Source organism: Oryzias latipes, chromosome 8 (genome assembly GCF_053564925.1).
Source record: "Oryzias latipes strain Hd-rR chromosome 8, Olatipes_Hd-rR_3.1".
Taxonomy (NCBI): Eukaryota; Metazoa; Chordata; class Actinopteri; order Beloniformes; family Adrianichthyidae; genus Oryzias; species Oryzias latipes.
The window spans coordinates 24,574,080-24,594,311 of record NC_136244.1 but is presented as its reverse complement, the minus strand read 5'-3'; the positions used below and the strand labels follow the sequence as shown (position 1 = coordinate 24,594,311).

General features: G+C 39.0%; 1 protein-coding gene across 1 annotated transcript; it reads right to left on the bottom strand.

The window, feature by feature from the left end:
• Positions 1-46: 46 nt before the first annotated feature.
• Positions 47-18,798, bottom strand: si:ch211-51c14.1 (protein kinase C and casein kinase substrate in neurons protein 3). The gene is made up of 10 exons (XM_004071229.5): positions 18,572-18,798; positions 14,109-14,176; positions 7,419-7,575; positions 7,053-7,288; positions 4,714-4,869; positions 3,802-3,977; positions 3,518-3,638; positions 3,364-3,434; positions 2,334-2,413; positions 47-957 (listed from the first exon to the last, which is right to left on the bottom strand). The coding sequence occupies exons 2-10, from the start codon at positions 14,166-14,168 to the stop codon at positions 848-850; spliced, it is 1,167 nt and encodes a 388-aa protein (XP_004071277.1). The 5' UTR covers positions 14,169-14,176; positions 18,572-18,798; the 3' UTR covers positions 47-847.
• Between the last annotated feature and the right edge of the window lie 1,434 nt (positions 18,799-20,232).

The following is a 20,232-nucleotide window of genomic DNA, read 5'->3' as shown; positions in this document are numbered from 1 at the left end:
AGACAAGAACAGATTTATTTATCTTTGAAATTAAAGACAAAAAGGGTTTTCCTGGGAAGTTTTCTTACTTTGGTGGTTTTGTTTTATTTACAGACATACATACAGCATTTTTCATTCCAACCCTTATCTGGACTGAAAGGATGAGACTAAACATCTGATGGCAAACAGCAATTATCAGTCTCATCTGAGTGTTGCGCACCGCGTCTGCAACATGTTTGGACCTGGCGCAGATGCTGACATGATCCTAATCACAATGTTAAGATCTCTGTGATCCACTGAATCAGAGTATAATAAAAATGTCACTTCTGTTGAAAGGAAATGTTAAAAAACAGCCCATGAGTTAAAACCCAGCATCAAGTTACGTCTTTAAGATGTTTATTTATCATTCAAATGACGGTGAAAAACATCTTTTGATGAAAAAAATAATAGTTAAAATGTAGTAACTGAAACTTCTACCCGAAAGTACATTAAACAGGTAAAACAGATTTTTTTTTAACAACAAAAACAAAAGAGAAAAGCTTTTTTTTGTGTGTTTTATAGCTGATCTCATTTTACTCTGTCAGCATGTTTGTGACTGTATACAAAAAATAAATCTAAAAAATAAAAACGGTGATTCTGAACTCACCACACGTGTCGGTGCACCTTTACATTCCAGCATGGATTCCTTATATTAAAGCATTCTTAACATATTGATTTGATGCATTCTGAATGAACTGAAACATTGTGTCCTTCGAAAGGTTGCGAGCCTGAAAGCTTTGGTGTCGACCTCTACAGAAATGATCTCTGTGTCTCTGTGAAACACAGAACCATGCCTTTTGGAAATTCCTAACATTCTGTCTGCATTCCACTATACCACTTCCACGTAATTGGCTGGATAAAGCCCCTCCCACCCACCGTCCTTCATCCCCCGACACCATCCCTGGTCATCCTCATCTTCAATCTTCAAAAACTCCTCACCTGTATTGAGAAAGAAAAGACTTAATTGTTTAAAATTGTTTTAAAGTACTTAAGACATTTAAAAAAAACAACTTTTCATTATTACATTTTTAGGATTTTTTAAAATATAAAACTAAGTCAAACATGAAAACAATCTAAGTGCCCCGTTCATCCATGTTCCTCCACTCATCTGGGACTGGGGGCAGCAGTCTAAGCAAAGAGGCCACTTCTGCCAGCACCTCTGGGGGAATCCTGAGGCGTTTTCAGGCCAGCTAGATGTGGTCTAGCTAGACGTGTCCTGGATCTACCCCAGTGTCTGAACCCCTGTGGAACACCTCCCCAGGGAGGTGTCCAGGAGGCATCCAGACCAGATGTCTGAGCCACCTCAACGTGCTCCTGTCAATGTGGAGTAGCAGCACTTCTACTCCGAGCTCCAGGTGACCGAGCATCCAGCCGCCCTACAGAAGAAACTCATTTTGGCCGCTTGTATTCTGGGCCTCATTCTTTCAGTCACGACCATAAGTGAAGCATTGGACCAAGGGTCAAAATATAAGTGTCCAAATCAATCAAAGTCTGAAGAATCAATAGTTAACAGCATTAACTTGTGGTTTTCTGAGCGACTTCTCGCTGTCTGACACACTTATAGAGAAATATTGGCGCATTTTAGCCTTAGACTTTATGAATATTTATAACTATTGTCGTCCTGAGGTTTTCTTTTCAGCAAATTAAGGGTTTTATTAATTTATTTTTTTTCAGGATGAACTACTGCTTTGGATCGTTGGGACTCCATGACCCACATTCAGTCAAAACCTCATCTGTCAGTGAGTCTGTCAATCACCAGAGAAACAAGAAGGAGCTCAAAGCTGATCCTGGGGGCAGTCCCACCTCCACCTTAGACTCCTCTGTTTCGCCCACAGCAACAGGACATCTCTTCCAGCTTTTAAAGAGAATATATCTGTTCATGATTAACATGGTTATCTTGACTTTGGGATCCGATCAGATGTCCTTCCCGACATTTGCAGTTTCTAATCACTTTCTATATTCTTTCTTTAATGGATGTCTTCCTATTTGGGAAGCCTGCAAGTGTCTTGACTGCACTTGGCTTTAGAATAACTCCTCTGTGCTTAAATAGGACTTAAAGCTGTGTAGGAATGGCTGATGTTCTGCAACAACAGCTTTTCTGAGATGACGACTGATTTCTTTTCACCTTAAGAAATCATGTAGAGCTAATCCATAAAAGTCTGTATTTAACCAACATCGTCAGCTTGTCAATCCCAAAGATTTCAGATTTTCATTCATGCTTCTGCATTTTGGTAGAAATATGGTTGAAATTCCTGAAAAATATGACACTCTCTCTCAGCTTGGCATGACATGTTTTACCTTTACTTTGTGTTTACCTGCTTTAAAGGAGAGCTCGTCTGTCTCCTGGCCCACATAGTCATACAAAGCTCTTACTCGTACTCCTCCAATCATCACACTATGAAGCAAGCAGAAAAAAGACTTAAAAAAAGAGGGTTATGAACTCTGAACATCATTAGATATCTATCTGCGTAGACCTGGATCTTATCTTAAAAAAAAAAGTAATTTTGTTAACATTTTAGAACCTGCAATCATATAACCAATACAAAAAATATCTGAACATGAAGATACCTGCATTTTATTCAACATAAAGCGATTTTGTTTAAGTTGCAGATTTAGACAAATGCTTGAACTAAAAGTTGTGGTGTATAGGTGCAGAATTGCTGTAACCATTGTTGTTGAGCAGCTTTTGAGATAAAAATAAAGATCAAACGTTTGAAGACAAATCCATTGTGAAAACAACTTTAATTTCCCCAACTGGATCATATTTCTGCAGAACAATTGATCGCTTTAGAGGTCAAATCTGGGAGAAAAACATTTATTTGATCAAATAGAAGACTGATGGGTATTTGTATCTTGCTGTAACAGAATTAGCTATTTTTTTTCAGTAGATGCAGCTTTGACTGAGGTACAATTCAATTTTCTTTAGGCTATAAATCAAATAAAGCATTTTTTTAAAACTAAAGCTCCTAATGTCTGTCCAGTTCCCTCTGTTGTCTTTACAAAAAAGTTCTAATAAAACACAAGTGTAGTGTTGTTTAAATAAACCAAGAAGTCAGAACAGCCTTCATTCTCCTTTCCTTCAATTACCTCCAGTTGAGGCAGGAGTGAAGGAAAGGCAAAGACCCACTCATGGAGCAAACAAAGGTAAATTGCATTAAACAAGTCCTGGAAATCACTGCAAAATCCATCAAAATGTTTGACTAAAATCAATTTTAGTCTAAAAAGCTGGCAAACAGAAGGAAGGAGACCTAATAAAAGGCAGAGGAGAGTCTGAAATTCTCACGTTGTCCATAACAGGCTTTCAGAATCTCCCCACAGTAAAGCTGACTGTGCTTTGTTACTTACCTCTTCTCTATTTTTGCTTGCTTTTCCACTTCTTTCTTCCCTTTTTTAGTTTTCTTTTCAGGTGTCCATTCCTGAAAACCGTGATAAAGGGAAAAACAAAAAAAAGGTTTGAAAGAATCAAACTAACAGCTGAAGTTGAAGGGTGAACAAATACCTGGAAGTGAGGCCAGTTGGTGGGCATGCCAGGCCCATAGGTGTTTTTCCACCAGCGAAGGTCCTCCTGCTCGTCGATGGCCATCAGCGTGTTGTGCAGGTCACTGTACACAGCTCTCACACTGAGACAAAGCAGGAAAGATTTCAAAGCTTCAGTCTTCCTCGATTCACAAAAATGTTTCAGAAAAACAAAGCTTAAAAAAAAACAAAACAATCCATAACAATAAACCAATAAGATCTGACATCACCAGCCCCAAATCGGACTCTCTAGAAATCGTCACAAACCTTTCATTGTTTGTAACGTCCAGGTGTTTGTGAATGGAGAGGAAGGTCTGCTTGAGAAACACAATCCTCTTGCGTTCTTCATCCTGGGATTGGTCAAAGATGGTCTCCATCTCCTCCATGTAGCGGGGGACATAGCGGTTGACCTCATCCAAAATTTTTTCGTATCGGGCTCGAACCTGCAGAAGTTGAAACCACAAGAGAATTCGGCAGTTTTAAACGATTGCTTATATCTGGAAACACGTGAACTTGGCAGAAATACAATAACGAGAAAGAAAAACATCTACAACTTTTCGGTCTATGTTTAGCAGCATCATAAGGCCTGGGCCAGAACCAGGACCATTGACTGTCTTTGAGGAGTGACCCCTCATCCCTGGCGTGCCAAACAGGAAGTACCCTCTGGTTCCTAGAAGCCAAAATCCTATAGACATATATGGAGAAAAAACAGCTATTGCTCAGTCATTCTATTTGCTCTGCTACCTTTTCTACCAAGGAAACCTAATTTTTTAATGATGTTATGTTGTATTGAAAGTTAAAAACTGACCAATCAGATGCCTTGATAAAAAAGTAGGTAGAGCCAGCTGGCCACCATGTCCAACGCTCAAAACGTTTGACAGATTTTGTGTAACCTACTTTCATTTGCAGAGGGCGTGGACTTGCAACAAGCTCACTTTTGATTGGAAAGAGGGGTTGCCATTGAAACGTTTTAGACCAACCACTGCTTACTGACGTCGTCTGGCTGCTACATGGCGATGTCTGTGTCACGAAGAAAATGGCACCTGAAGTGACTTTATTTTGTTAGAGCTGGAAGTGAACTATTTTCTATGGGGTGCTCCAAACCAACTCTAATTCTCAGATACAGACAATAAGCCGATGGATGGAGAACAGTAAACTACTCTGATGTGTGTTTCACACCTTCTCAGCCTCCTGCTGAACCTGCTCCCTCTCCTCTTGGATCTTCTTCTGTTTGTCCAGGGCGACGTCCGGGTTTCCCTGAGCGTGTGCTTCTCGTTCCCTGGCTGCGTGCTCCTTTCGGCTCACCTTGTGGTACGCCCGCCTGGCTTTGTCTAGCTGTGGGCAAAATAACCAATCTCAACCTGCAAAGCACAGTGCTATACATTGGATTGTACAGTAGATGTTTAACCACCAGAACCGCAGAAATGTTTCTAGATGTTTAGGTTGTGGATTTGATGGAAATTCATGTGTACAATATTTAGATTTGTTTAAAAAAAGATAAATTAGAAGAAGAAAAGTCAGATTTTCCTGCAACAGTTCATTCTGTTTGGCTTAGTTGAAATAACAGTTGCAGTAGAAAGTAAATATGTAAATAAGAGATTGTGGTCAAAAAGATTAAATCAATGGAAGTAAACCGATTGACAAACTAGTCAAATTAACGGTTTTAATGAGGAAATTATCTAGAGGACACAGATGATAAACATTTTTAAAAATAAACGCAAAATTGAGGATTTTAACATTTAAATGGTTTTTCTGCTCTACTGTATTCTACTGCTGCCTCAGATCAGAAAAGTTATATTACATCTTTTGTTAGAACAAGACAAGACTGCTTGTGGAGAACAAGATCAGACGATGTTATAGAGTCGCTTATACCCCACTGATGACCATCATTTCTGTTTGTCCTCACCTCAGCCTCTTTTTAGAGGCTCCTAATTACAAAGTGGAGGTCCATTGTCCTCGTAAAGTGCGTCAAGAGCCCAATTGAAATGCGACACATTAGCTAAGAGAATCAGCTTAATGTAAGGTGAACTGAAAGATCAAGTCATACATCTTGTTCTGGTATCCTCAGGGAACCATCAGAGTGCCTACGTGTTAGATTAATTATGAGAAACTTCCATATCACAGGTTATAGAACAATGCAGCTCCTGAGAGAGCATCCACCCCGTGTTTAAACCATTTTGTGCAGATCTATTGTTAAAAAAGAGAATTTTTTTGGTGGTACTTTTAAAAAATATCCATTGTAAACTTCCAGAACGGCCAGATGCACTGCAAACTATTTGATACTTGCAAAGATTTCAAACCTTGTTTTTTATACATTCAAAATATTTACCAGGTTTTAAGACGTTTTAACTCCTTTCTGCTCCAAACATTTGTCAAGCTTTCGTCACAAATTCAGCACAATTAAGAATTTTTTATCCAATTAATATCTAGACATATGGAAAATATTATTAAATTGAGTCAAAATCCTGTTGCTCCATACTCGACAATAGAAAAATTTGATTAAAAAAGTAAATTAAATAAAAACACTCAATTTGCTCGATTTGAGAAATGATCAAGCAATTTGTTGTTTTTGTTAGCAAACTTTTGCAAATTTTATAGAAAAGCTACATTTATTTACATTTTTAAGTGCTGACATTTTATTTATTTTCTGAATAAGAACCACAGTCATTTTTGGTTCAATGTTAAGGATGCTATTTCAACGTTCAATAAATGTTGGCAGACTGGAATTTATTGTCATTATTTTGGAAACAAACATTTTGGTTAATTCTAAGAATAAATGATAGTTTTAAATTTTAGGAGGATTTTCTGAAGATGGGCCAACTTGTACTAAATTTTTCATTTTGTTCACATTTTCTTTTTAAACGAGTCATTCCCACTTAATAAACTAGTTTTTTCTCACTGCAATCAAAATTAAATACAAGTAGGTTTATAAAAACTCAAAAAGCACAAATCACATTTGCTTAGAATTAGCGAAAAATACTTAATCTTGGGCTGAAAAACATTCACTTTGAAATAATCCTGTTGGCATTTTTAGCTAATTTTGGCCGTTTTTGAATGTTTGTGTGCAACTTCTTTTTTCTAGATTTTGATATCTTATAATATTTCTTGTTGACTTGCTGCATGGGCAGATCAGTCTCCCACTTTCTAGTGATTTTCTCCCTAAGAATAGCATTTTTTTACAATTATTAGGCTACCTCTTTTTGGAAGGTCTCCCCCTGCAATACTCTGAAAGTGTGTTATATTGTCAAAGGCTGGAAAATGAAAATAAATACGTTAAGTGAGGGCCAATGAATGATATCAGCATGCCATTCTTTAAGAATGATTTCTTCTATATTCATACATTTTTTTATAATGAGGGCAAAATTATAAAGCAAGACAAAAGCAGACTTTAAATGAGGTGTGCAATAAAATGTGTAGAAGCTGGGATGTCTTTATGAAAGCACAAAATTTAAGGTTTTACTGTTTATTTTTTCCCATTTTACTTCCAAACTGTTGACTTTTAAGTCCAAAAATCTGACCTTTTTAAGCCGCTTGGCCCATGGTTTCTGGGTGCGTGCAAACCCACTCTCGATGTCTTGCGACTCCTTGAATCCTCCAAATAATTTTTTGTGGAAAGTGTCCTTCTGCCAGGTCCTGACCTGGTCTCCGTCTTCCAACACCAAGGAGCGACAGATGGAGGCGTGTAAGGAGGCCAGCCGGTCAGCGGAGGACATGAAACACTGCCAGCCCTTCAGAAGAGACCCGTAGAGTGGACCTGAGCGAGGAAGAAGAGGAGGAGGAGGAGCAGGAAGAGGGGTTCATTTTTGTGGTTTTCATTGACATCAAACAAAAACATGGAGTTTATTTTTGAAATCCCAGGACAGGGCTGCAGCTGCTGCACTCACTGGAGTCCACCACTGGTTTCCACTTGTTGCTCCATTCACTGAGCTGCTGAGCGTACTGCCTCTCCAGCCGAGCGCGCTCTTGGAAGCACGCCACCATGTCATTACAGGCATGGAAAGCGTCTTCTGTGCGCTTCACTGTGCGCTGATAGTTCCCAGGCTGACAGGACACAAGAGATACGGAGTCATGAGAAACATACAGAGGGGCCTGACCTTTGACCTTTTCACATAACAGTTTTATAAACCAATTGAGGGGAACACGTTATACCCCTCATTCAGTTAATTACAGAATAAATATTTACAATAAGGGACAATATTAAAAGAAATGTTTGCTTTAGAGTTGGCTAAAACAAAATTAAAACTATGCCTGAATTTATTTCCAATTACATAAAAAAATATTCTTTAGTTTCCATTCAAGGTGATGCTAAATTAGATTGAGTCCTTGATTTAACAATGTGCTGCAAATCTGCGACTTATAACGTGAAAAACTAAAAAAAAAACAACTAAAAAACTAAGGTTTGGCTGACAGGAGACACAAACGACGTCTGTTTCCAACCCGACAAGAGACAAGATTTCCTTTAAACCTGTTTCAAGGATGAGGGTGTGAAGGTAAGGAGGCCTCATTTTGTACACAAAGCTCGACATGGTGGTGGAATCCGTGTGTTTAAAAGCAGAAACCAATTGGTCTAATGCGACCGCTTTAGCTCCTCAGGAACCCAAACAGTGGGTTCATTTTCAAAGTCTGCAATTTGCAAGGCCCTTAATGCAGATATATGACCAAAAACAGTAAACGTAAAGGATAGTGACATTTGTGGAAAGGGATCATCTTTAAAGTAAGGCTAAAATTTCTTCTCAAAGTTTTTCAATGATCTCCATTCAACTTATTTACCCCTAGAAGCCAATCATGCAACCTGGAATTTTCCCAGAAGCCTCAGAAAAATCAGTGTTCATCAATGCTGGTGAGTATAGACCATAACGCATTGCATTTGAACGATTGGTCATTTGAAAAATATTTATGTAAGATTATTATTTATAAATGATCTAAGATTTCATTATCAGAACACAGTGCATCCATAAATCGTCTTTGTATTACAACGGTTTTTACTTCGACAAATAGGTGACGCCATGTTTAGGCATTTAAAAAAAAAAAAAGAGAGTATGCCTGAATTGTATTAAAATCCAGAACACTGGATGGTCCCGCACCTTCAGGGATGAACTCTTTAACAGCAAAGCTTTAGCTCCACTGTCAATGTTTTTTTGACTGCCGCAATTCTTCAACCGTTTACACAATTAACGTAATTGCAGTGGATCCTGAGGCGGAAAAAAAAGCAGCGTTACACTTTTCAGTAGTGAAGTGCTCAAGAAATCAACATACAATAGCTGATGGTTTTGTGCCATCATGCAACACTTTCCATTAGTACTGTATAGCATAATGGCACAAAGCCAATATAAACCTCTCTTCCCCACGTCGGTATCAGCTGATTGAAGTTGATTGCGTAGACAAGACATCAGCATTATGGCACGTCAAAGAGCTTATGTCATTTAAGTATCGCCGGCGACATCTCAAGTGTTTGAGGGTTATGGAGAAGAGAGGGAATTTGGACAAAGCCTAGTTCTGACAATAGTTAAAGGGCCTATATCACGCAAAATTTAAATTTATGAGCTAATTTACATTAGTGCATTATAATGTAAAGTCCTCACAAAAAACCACCCCAAAGCGGTATTTTGATCCATGCATGCATTTCTGAGTATTTCTCTGAAAACCTGCACTCTGAGCACCAGCCCCTCCCAATCAATGACAACAAGTATGGTTTGTTTTCTTGGAAGAAACGCAGCCCTGCTGTAGAGTTCGGCTCTTGGTTGATGTCATGAAATAGGCGGCACCCACACTGAGCGAAAGGCGGAGCCTCAGAGATAGAGTTATCTGCGAAAATAACTCGCATTTCATAAAAAATGCGTTCTTTTGTGTAATCTATAATCAATTATATGGATATGGTTTACACTGAAAGGCTTAAGAAAAGCATGAAACAGGCCCTTTAACTTTCATTTTACATTCCTCTCTGTGACTGTGACTGTGTCTGCCTGCTCCTCCAAGACACAAGTCAGGTTTAATGCACAGGAATATGAAAGCTGTATGCCTTTTTAGGTTAAAATAAGCAAACATGTTGGACGTTGTGGGTAAATTATGCTTCCTGTTGATTATTTCAGCTCTATTTTTGTTAATTTTAACTTAACTCTGTTCCAGTTTGCATAAAAATGGGGGAAATTCTTGTCACTGTAAGAGAAAACCAAACTATTTTGTGACAGCTGGATGTCGAATGTACCAGGGAACAAGGCCTTTTCTCATCTAACTGCTTCTGGAAAATCCTCGGTCTCTTTGTCATCATACAGTTCATGCTTGCACATCTGTGATACTGTAGCAGCTGTCTCTGATCCTCGCAGTCATGGTTAACTCTTCATCTAGCCGCAGCACTGTGGGCCGTGGACGTGACGGGCAGACAGAGAAGGAGCGGCAGAAGCGCAGCCCTGAGTGGAATAACACATCTGAAGCAAGCGTGTTGTTTGTGGATGTGGAATTTGGAAGTCTCCACAGTTTTCCTGGCAGCTGCTCTGGGCTCCTTCTCACTCTGCTCACACTCACTCCCGCTCCCCTCCTCGCCTTCTATCTGGTCGTGGCTGACACGTGTAGACAGCTGGCCGAAAGACGCCGCTCACTGTGGGCTGTCATGTTCTGTTAGATCACTTGAAGAGGCACTTCTCATGTAAATACCACCAAGGAACAAAAGAGAAGCAAACAGATTTTACCTGTCAAACAACATTAAGATCATAGACAAAGTGGATATGAATGCAGAAAGTAGAGTTCTTCTTTAAGTACTGTTACACATTTTTTATAAATGGCTGGCACTCTAAGACCCACTCCAAAGAAATTCACATTCATGGTGCCTTTAACATGTTCTTGTGGCATTTTACTCATGATGAAGGATCTATATAAAGAAAATTACGATTAAAATTGTATATCTGGGCATTTTCTTGTTCACATTATTTTGACTTAGAAGCAGACGAAAAAATGCCTTTTAAAAAAGGTTGGGGATGTGAGCTCTCAGCAACAAGGAGGGAAAGGGGGGCGGGGTTGCTCCTTGCCAACAGTCCCGTTCACAACTCAGAGGTGAGTTTCTATTGAATTACTACCACTCTGCAAAAACTATACTCACTTTATTAGATATACCTTACTAGTACTGGGTTGGACTCCCTTTAGCCTTCAGTACTGCCGCAGTCCTTGTGGCATAGATTCAATAAGGTACCGAAAACATTCCTGAGAGAGTTGGGTCCATATTGATATCTGCATACAATAGCTGCAGATTTGTCGGCTGCACATCCATGATGCCAACCTCCCCTTCCACCACATCCCAAAGGTGATGTATTTAATTGAGATCAGGTGACTGTGGAGGTCATTTGAGTCCAGTGAAATCATTGTCATGTTAAAGAAACCAGTCTCAGATGATTCCACCTTTATGACATGGCACTTTATCCTGCTGGAAATAGCCAATCAGAAAATGGTCCACTGTGGTCAGAAAGGGATGGATATGGTCAGCAGCAATACTCAGGTAGGCTGAGGCATTGTAACCATGATCAATTGGTATAAAGGGGCCCAAAATGTGCCAAGAAAATATTCCACATACCATTACACCACAACCACCAGCCTGAACCATTAATACAAGGAGGATGGACCCATGCCTTCATGTTTTTTGAAACCACATTCTGACCCTACCATCTGAATGTAGCAGCAGAAATGGAGAGCTCAACAGACCAGAAAGAACTTTTCTGATCTCCTTTTGTTTAGTTTTAGTGAGCCTGTGAGATGTTGGCTTCTTGGTACTTCCTGTTTGGAACTCCAGGGGGGAGGAGTCTCTCAGTCCAGTTCTCATATACAGTCAACGATGTACATGGAAAATGATGCCGATCACATGGCACAAACTGTTGTACTGAAATTCACACTGAGCATAAAAAGAAGACAAGACATTCAAGTGACTTATCCTTAATTCAGGCAGGTGGTGATGGTGTGATGGTATGGGGAATCAAATGTTTCAGGAAAGACTAACACTTCGGAATTCCTAAGAAAAAAATAATACATGGAATTATTCAATATTTATTCATTTTTCAAGACAAATATTCTCAGGTATAAATGTTTTCATACCACTAGTCATAAGAAACTTATTTCTTGCCTTGAGAACTACCAGGAAAGCAGTTTTTCATCACATAAATTCAAGAAATCACATTAAAGGGGAAATTGATCCATGAATTTTTAAAACCTTAAAGCTTGTGAGTCAAGATTTATTTGGAGGGATCAACTTTTTTAAACTCCTTCTTGGACACTCGAGTTCTGTTGCTTTCCTGCATTAATTCTGCATTAATGAATCAAATCTTCATGGTTATTTGAAGCATCCACAGCTTTCGTTTGAGGCAAAAATCGAGCATTTATGAAAGAGCTCATTTTTATATATTTTTAGTAATGATAAATTGACAGAAATGTCATTTTTAACAAATATTTTCCTACATCTCATTTATTTAATTTGGCATCCAAAGCTGGCTACATTTTGGAAGTCAAAAAATCTACACCTGTATTAAATAAAGTGATTTATTGTGGTTCTAGCAGCCTTCATTAAGCAGCCCCAGTCCCTAGAGAGCTCCTAATGAAACACTTCAGGGTTTTCATGCTTTAATCAGAATCAGGAGGGGAGCTTTACATCAGTGCCCTTCTTGTTCCCCTTCTTCTCCCACTTCCGTTCTCTCTCCCTGCCTCTGTTGTGGTTTTGCACTGACTCTCCACTCGTCTGTGAACTAAGCAGAAACAGCTGAGGAATCCACTTAAAGGCCAGCGGCGAGGCTGTAAAACCCGCCATGTTGTCTCCCATGAGGAGGACAAAAATCCTCTACTGGAGGGATTTTACCAGCAAAAATATGTACAAACTGTCAAATATGTTCAATGTGGAAAAAAAAAGCATTTTGGAAAGATTTCATGAACACAATTTTTAAGTAAAGCAGACATGCACTAGGCAAAATGTGTGCATTTCTATTATACTTGGAAAAGAGTCGTGATGGAAACCTGGTAAAACCTTGAAAGACAAAACGTAAGGGCGGAGGTAAAAACCAGAATTTCCAAAGCTGAAACTGCTGCAAAGTGGATAAATACATCTACAAGACCCACTTTGATGAAAATTGTGTTTTTGGCATTTTTAAACATGTTCTAGTGGCATTTTCCTCATGACAGAAGACGTATATTAAGAAGATTTCTCAGTGTTTCTTTATTTTCAAATCGTGAATCAGGAGTGCACGAAACAAAAAGGTCAAATTTGTGATTTAGAAAATACTCTGGGTGGGCTAAAAGCTCCCTGCTTCATTGCATTTTGATCCACTTGCAGACAAACAAATTCATGTACATCTTTGTTTTCCCCGTCCAAGCTGGAATCTGGATTTTTGTTGTACCCATAATAGTCAAGGAATGAGGGGCTCTAAGCTAGTGGGAGAGGGCCTCAAAACAAAGAGCTCTCAGTAACTGTGTTGTTCTGCACCAGTGGAAGTGAATTTCCAAGTTGTAAATCACTCTAAACACCTGAAAACAGGCCACTGTTTTGGGAAAAAAGTAATTAAATTTTAGGAAAAAAATTCTAGTCACCTAGTCTAGTTTTCTCAAACTAAGATTGTTCTCTTATTGAAAAACTTTTTTAATAAGATCTTTTTTTTTGCATGACAGAAAGTAAGACAATTTTTTCTTGAAGCAAGAGTCTTTATTTTCTTAAGATTCAGCTTTTGCACGAAAGAAACTATGTTAAATAAAATAACAGTTTTTTTCGTTTGTTTTTCCTAAAAAAACGGCATAATCATAATTAAAAGACCATTGCTTCAAAATAGATCAAAAGAGGATCCCAGGAGGGTCTTTAAAAAAGAAAAAAAAGACGTTTGGTGGTATTTTGATCCAAAATCAGATTATGAGACCCAGAAATGCAACACTTGGCAGATAAAAGTCTGGACCTGCATGCCTTAAATGAATAAAGATTCCACTGAAACATCAAATGCCGCCGTTTTTGTCGTTTTAAATGTGTATGGTGAGAGTTGAAAAGACAATCAGTGGTTGTGTCTAAAGTGTGACAAACAGTGCATCTCTGAAGTCTGCAGACACAACAGCCAGACGTTTCAACACCACTTCGATGACTCGGCAAAAAGCACAAGAGTCTTGGCTTGCAGTAAAATGACAGACACCCCTGACGGCATGACGGCAGGATGACATGAACAGGAAGCAACCTGGAAACCCACCAACACCACGGGAGGCTTCCAAATTGACAGCGGGGGGAGAGATGAAAGGGAAGCAGCCGGTACCAACAGGGAAGCACATTTAAATGAGACCGTCTGGCACAGTTAAAGCAAACTAGTGCCTCAATTTCACTGCAGTTTCCACAAAGAAGAGTTGAGATTATTTGAACTGGATTGAACTGTTCTGGAGAGAAATTTCCTCCAAACAAGGCTTTTCTTGGAACCAGTGCTGCTGGTAAAGTGAGAGCACAGCCTTGTTTACAGAGATCTGCAGCCTGAGTGACAAAAATATTTGCACTGTTTTGACTAGAAGGTTACCCTGACTTGCAAAATTATCTTCTCCGTCCCCATCAGTCATAACAAATAGAGGCAATATGTACGTACCATCCAGAAGCTGCGGCTGTAGACATCCTCAGAGCTGGTTTCAGAGGACGCCGTCAACATCTTGTTCCCTAAGAGAGAAAGAAGTGAGTTGATGCACGCGTTGACCTTTGTGACTTCATCCTTCACTGACAGGAAATGATGGCTAAGGTTCCAGCGTCAATGAGGGATTAAATGTGCAAAAAACATTCCTTCGTGAAATAGCCTCAATTATTTGATAATAATTGAATAATTTAGCACAAAAAAAACACTTTTTAATGCTTCTGTTTAATGCTTCAGCATTTTGGATTTAGGAGCAGAACCACAGCTCTGTATTGGGGCCTCTCACGTTTGTAACAAACACACCTTTTTCAGCCTGAGGGGTGGATTTTTGTGTTTACTGCCATTCTTGCTTGGTGATACTGAAGTCAAGTGAGGAAACTCTCCTGTCAAGATCATTGGTAGTTCCACCTAACTAGTCAGTTCTAATTATTTTATGAATACAATTTAAAAATATAACTTTGGAAGGAAGAAAGAGTGTGGTGAAGGTTTCTTTTTTGGTGTTCCTCTCTAAAAACGTAACTTTGCATCTGGTTATATCATTCCTGCACACAAATATTTGCAGTTTTGTTAGTTCCTGCTGATGGAAATATCTGTAGAAGCCATTAGAGCATCTGATAAAAACTCCAGCATTCCCTAAAAAGGCATCAGCAGTAACCTTCATTGCAAGTTTTAGCTTTATTCTACTGTGCAGCATTTTGCATTTGGTGAATGGCTAAATGTTAAGTTTGTAAACCATCTTTAGCTCCAACTGCATCTTGAGTTCACCTACTCAACTTCTACGACCACAGAAATCTGATAACTGGGAACAATCAGATATCTGCAATGTTCAAACATGGTGCATTTAAATTCAGTTCAGCCATTGGATGATTTGAAAACGTCTTTTATGAGATTTATTTTACTTTATAAAGGATGACAGAACGTAAGACCCAAACTGTCTGGTTTGTTTAAAACAATCTAACGGTCATTCATTCCCTCACTGAACTTCATAAAGATGTTTTGACACTTTGTGACATCAATGCTATTTCTTTAGGTTTAGTTTGTTGATTTGCACACATTAAAAACACAAAATAAATCACATCAATTGATAACAGAAGACATAAAGAGGGAAGAAATAGGATTACTCCAAAAACATCTTTAAGTGTGTAAAATCAGATGATCTCCATCTAAATGATTTTAAGGTATTCTGTTTTTATGATCAATTGATCAATCATTTAAAGAGTAAGAAGGAGGTTTGAATGTTGAATTTTTTGAAATACATTTTCCAGACGTCTGTAGCTATGACTAATGATGAGCTCAGAACACACCAGCAAACGCGTGCATGCTACTTCCCAGATTAGCAACCTGAACCTTCTCGAAATAAAACAGCAACTGTAGGTCAACACGGCCGCTCATCCTCAAGTCTGTGGCAGAGGAGCTTTGATTCAGCTTTTAATAGAAAGGAAAAACTTAAAGCAGGCGTGTGCAAACTCCGGCCAAATGCGACCTGTGTTCACATTTCTATCGGCTCACAGGCTCCTTTAATAAAATCAATAATATGCAGCCCCAAGCATTTTCTAAAAACTACGTGTACGGTTTCTAATTAATGATTTTTTTATTTTATTTACTTGTCCTGTCCAACAGCTGAGCAGACAGATAGGAGCTGAAGGCATCTTGTGTTGGACAGATTTTACTATTACCATTGGGGTTTTTGGATCAACTGACACACAAGGTGTGTATTTGTGTAAACCCCTTTTGTGATTTAGGCTAAACTTTATTTATTGATCCTTTTTTATTGTGGAACTGGACGAAAAAGAAGAACAGGAAAGAAAGGAGGGATGATAGAGAGAGGGGGAAAGGGAACAGCAGAAAGGGGAAAAGGGGTGTTAAGGAAATCTGGAGGATGATTACAGAAGTGGTGGGGAAGTTCAATCATTAAGCAACAAGCAGCAGCGGTAGCCAGGGCCCCCCCAACACCGGCACGGTTGTGCGACCTCTCTGTGACACTTCCCAGCTCACTTTTAAAATGTTAACTCTAAATAAAAGAGGAAAGTTGACAGTGAGGGCCACCGCTTCCAGGACAAGTAGAAACTTGCCATAGTTCAAGAATGAAACATAAAACGACTGTATCTGCCTAATATGCAAAGAGGCTACGATTTATTTCAAAGAGTTCAATATCAAGAAGGACTTCCAGACAAGAAATGCTAAATACGACAAGCCAACTGGGACTAAAAGGTGCAGAAAATTGATAAAAAGAAACTATCATGTTTCCTGGACTATACGTTTTTCTGGACTTTAAGTCGCAGCAGCCAAAATATGCAAGAAGAAAAAATGGGACAAATTTACTTTGCAAACTGCGGTAACAAGAACACACATTTAATCAAATTATAAAGACGGAACAGATAACAACAAAAATAGACTGAATATGTGCACACGTCACTACCATAACATGAAACATAGGAGGAATGTAGTATATTAGTGCCACATATGAACAATTATTCAGATATCCACAGCATAAAGAATGCTAACATGTCAATCAAATACATTGTAATCCTTCAGATCACTAAATCTGTTGAATTTCTCAATTTTGGAACAATCCTCCAAGGCCGACGTGTGATTGAGTGACACTTCTTTTTCTGCATTGCTGTCAGAAGCAAATACAGATGCATGTGCCCACAGTGCCCTCTACTGTATTTGGTTTTTTAAGAATCACATTTAAGTCGCAAACTCCGGTCAAAGTATGCAAGAAGAAAATCTGCGATTTATACTCTGAAAAATGTGGTAATTTAGGTAAAACAACATTTAAATCTATTACATTTTAATTATGCCATTGCAATTTGCATTTAATGTTATTAAAATAGTTCAAAGAACATCAGGATGAGTGGTTGGTCCTCAAACATTTTACTCACACCAAAATCATATTTGCAAAACGTTTGGACACCCTAAACTTTAAGGATCGGACAGATTTGAATGAGTTTGCATGACTCTGCGTGGCCTTTAAAGCTCCTCGACGTCCTCCTCATTCCGTTTGTTGTCTTTCATTGGATTTTCATGCATCATGTTACACCGTAAAAAAGATCTCACAACAGCAGCCTAGTGCTCCCCCGATGACCTGTTGTGTTTTTATCTGACTCTACTTCTGATTGTATTTTTCAAAAAAAAAGAAACTAAGTCAGCATTTTTTTAAATCCGTCATTAAAAGCTGAAGTGCAGCCGAACAGAGCCTTCATTGCTGGCTTGTTTTTTGCACCATCTCTCCTCGCAGCAACCTTCAGGCGCACAATTACATTCAGTGATTTCTGCTGACATCCTGCTGTTCACGCGGCGTCACATGCTCTGCTCAGAGAACAACCTCCGAGGCTCTGGAGGTCCAAATCTTCCCCAGCCTCGCTTCGTTTTCTCTGTGCCACTGTGGGTTTGTGGTAGATTACACAACACTGTGATCTGCAGGAGGTCACAAGTAATGAATAGCATCCCTTTCAACCTCTGACCTTTAACTTCCTGAGTCCCCGTTCCTCAATAGCTGCTCCTCCTAAAGTAAGACTGGATTTTTTTGGAGGAAAATGGGGGGTTGGGAGCGCTGACGTCTTGTTCTCATGTCAAATTTTTGGCGCCAGCCTTTGCAAAATTTCCTATAACCTAAAAAGCAGCTTGCAACCATATTGATGGCTTAAAATTAGCTCTGCGTGCCATTTTGAACAAAGACAAAAGAAAACAGCTTTTTGTCAGATTGATTTGATCTCCATTTGGGCCTTTCACAGGTTTTTTTGTTTGTTTTTTACCAATTCTGAGAAATCCATCTGGAATCGGTTATGCTAGCCACACAGCCAATTCAAACATGAGTTCATAGCTTTAGTAATCAAGATAAACAGGCCCTGAGAGGGTGGGATTGACCCAGATTTTCCTGTCATTGATTTAAGACTCAACCCTTCCAAGATAATGTGGAAGAAACAAAAAGCACGTCTCATTTTTTGACAAGTTTTCCCCTCAGGAATGTTTCACTTTAAGAAAAGGATGGGAATTTTGTCTTTTTATGCTGTATTACTCTCTTTTAAAGTTGAATCAAAAGCAGGACTCATCCCCCTATGGGAACACACCAGAATTCAGCATGGATCCTCTGAGTCAGAGGTACATTTGTCCCATCAGAAGTTCAGGTGTGGATCCAGGGAGTTGCTTAAAACCTTCTAGCAGGACAAACTAAACTTGAAACTGATAAAAGGCTCCATCTGGAGCTCCCAGCCTGCTAAACCCTTTCACCCTGTTCTGCAGCACGCTCTCCCTCCTCCCTCTGACCCGTTTCATCTGTCGCACATAACTCAGCGCACATTGCAAAGAGGGGAATATATAGTAACAAATCCACAAAGCAGATAGACAAGATATGCCTCTTGGAGATGTTTTTTAGGTTTTTTTGTGTGAAGGCGTTCAAAAATATGTAACTTTTTCCTCACCTTTTGGTCCCTCCTGAGTTTTCCTTCTCTTCAGTTGTGCAAAAGTTCTTTGGTAGTCCTTCTCTCTGCTCCTCCAGCTTTGATTTTCCGCTCATTCAGGACACTGCCGCTCCTTCTCTTCCCCTTTCTTTGGCCCACAGCTTGTGTCAGATGAGTTGGCTTCTCTTCTTTTTTTTTCCTTCCTCCCTCCCTCCCTTCCTCCTCTCCTTCCCTGCCCTGTAAAAGTTCTCCTCCTCTCTCCACCAGCACAGCTGCTTGGTCTTTGGACGTCATCACTTATCGGAGATCGTCTCTGTCTTTGACTCATCATTCGTGTCTTGACTGAATTAATGGGGACCATCATGTGTGTGCATGTTTGGGAAGCTCAGCTCATCGTTGACTAATTCAACCTGTTGGTTAGGAAGCTTTGATTTATTTCATTGTTTTTGCCACATTACAGAAAATTCAAGGCCGCTTGACCAGATAACCCTGATCCTTCCTTAGTCTCTTGACATTCCCTGGAAAAGTTTGGAAACCCTCCACAGCTAGAGGACACGTCCATGTTTGTGTGCAAAAGCCTCAACTGCTGCAGGTGAATTATTCCCCCTCGTAACCTAATGAGTCACGCAGCATTAAACTTGCAGATACAGGCTCTGCAAATAACAGACATACTGTTTTGTGTTGCAACGATGCAACCTGCTTTTTTTTCACACAAAAAAAAAAGACTAATTCTGCCATCCAGTTTGGAAAGATAGCAAACGGGTGTCGGTCGATTCTCCAATTACACTGATGACACAGGAAGAGCATTGCAGCACGAGAATATCTGCTCGGAAGTAACTTGAGACGGGAGTAAGCTCCTGAGACTCATCTTTGATTTTTCTGTCCTGACTGACATTTTATAACCCTTTTGTTGATCACTATCGATCATTTGTAAATTCTACTATCAATGGAAAAGAGGTTAATTTTTTTTTTAAAACTGCTCGGATAAGAACACGTACAGCAAGTTTGAAGCAGTTTAAAAATAATCGAACTGTTTGTTGGTTTGTGGACAACATTTCACTTTCAAAACAATAGAACAGGTTCTGTCAGTTCTTGAATCTTTGAAAAGAGTTTGACAAAAGAGCTGATGGAACGCTGCGGTAAACCTCCCTGTTTGGACATGTTGGGGATTTTTAATGGGGATTTTTTTCCTTACTAAAAAATAATTTCTTTGATTAAGATTTTGATGATTTTGTGTTTGACAGCAGTCAACAGTGTTTGAGAAATGGAATTAGTTAAGACAAGATCATTACTTTTTATTATTTCTCAAGTATTATTTGTTAGCTGCCTATGTTTATCATTTTTGATTGTCTCCTGTTTTTATGACACAGTTATACGATTCATGATTTCTCCATGAAACAGCGTGGGATTTAGCTGAAAAAAGGATATAACATTTTTGAGAAAATAATTAAACCAATATGATGAACCTAACACTCAAATAACAAATAATATTGATAAAAAAAAAAAACAAATTGAAGCAGAAGAAGTTGGATTCAAACATCTAGTTATTACCCTTAAAACACAATTTTAAGCTGTAAAGAGTTTTTATGTCTTAGGTAGACTATTCTAAGGCTGCAATTGTAGAAAAACAAATGTGTTTTAAAATGTGTTTTTTTTTTAATGTCATGTTATTGCCTAAAGGG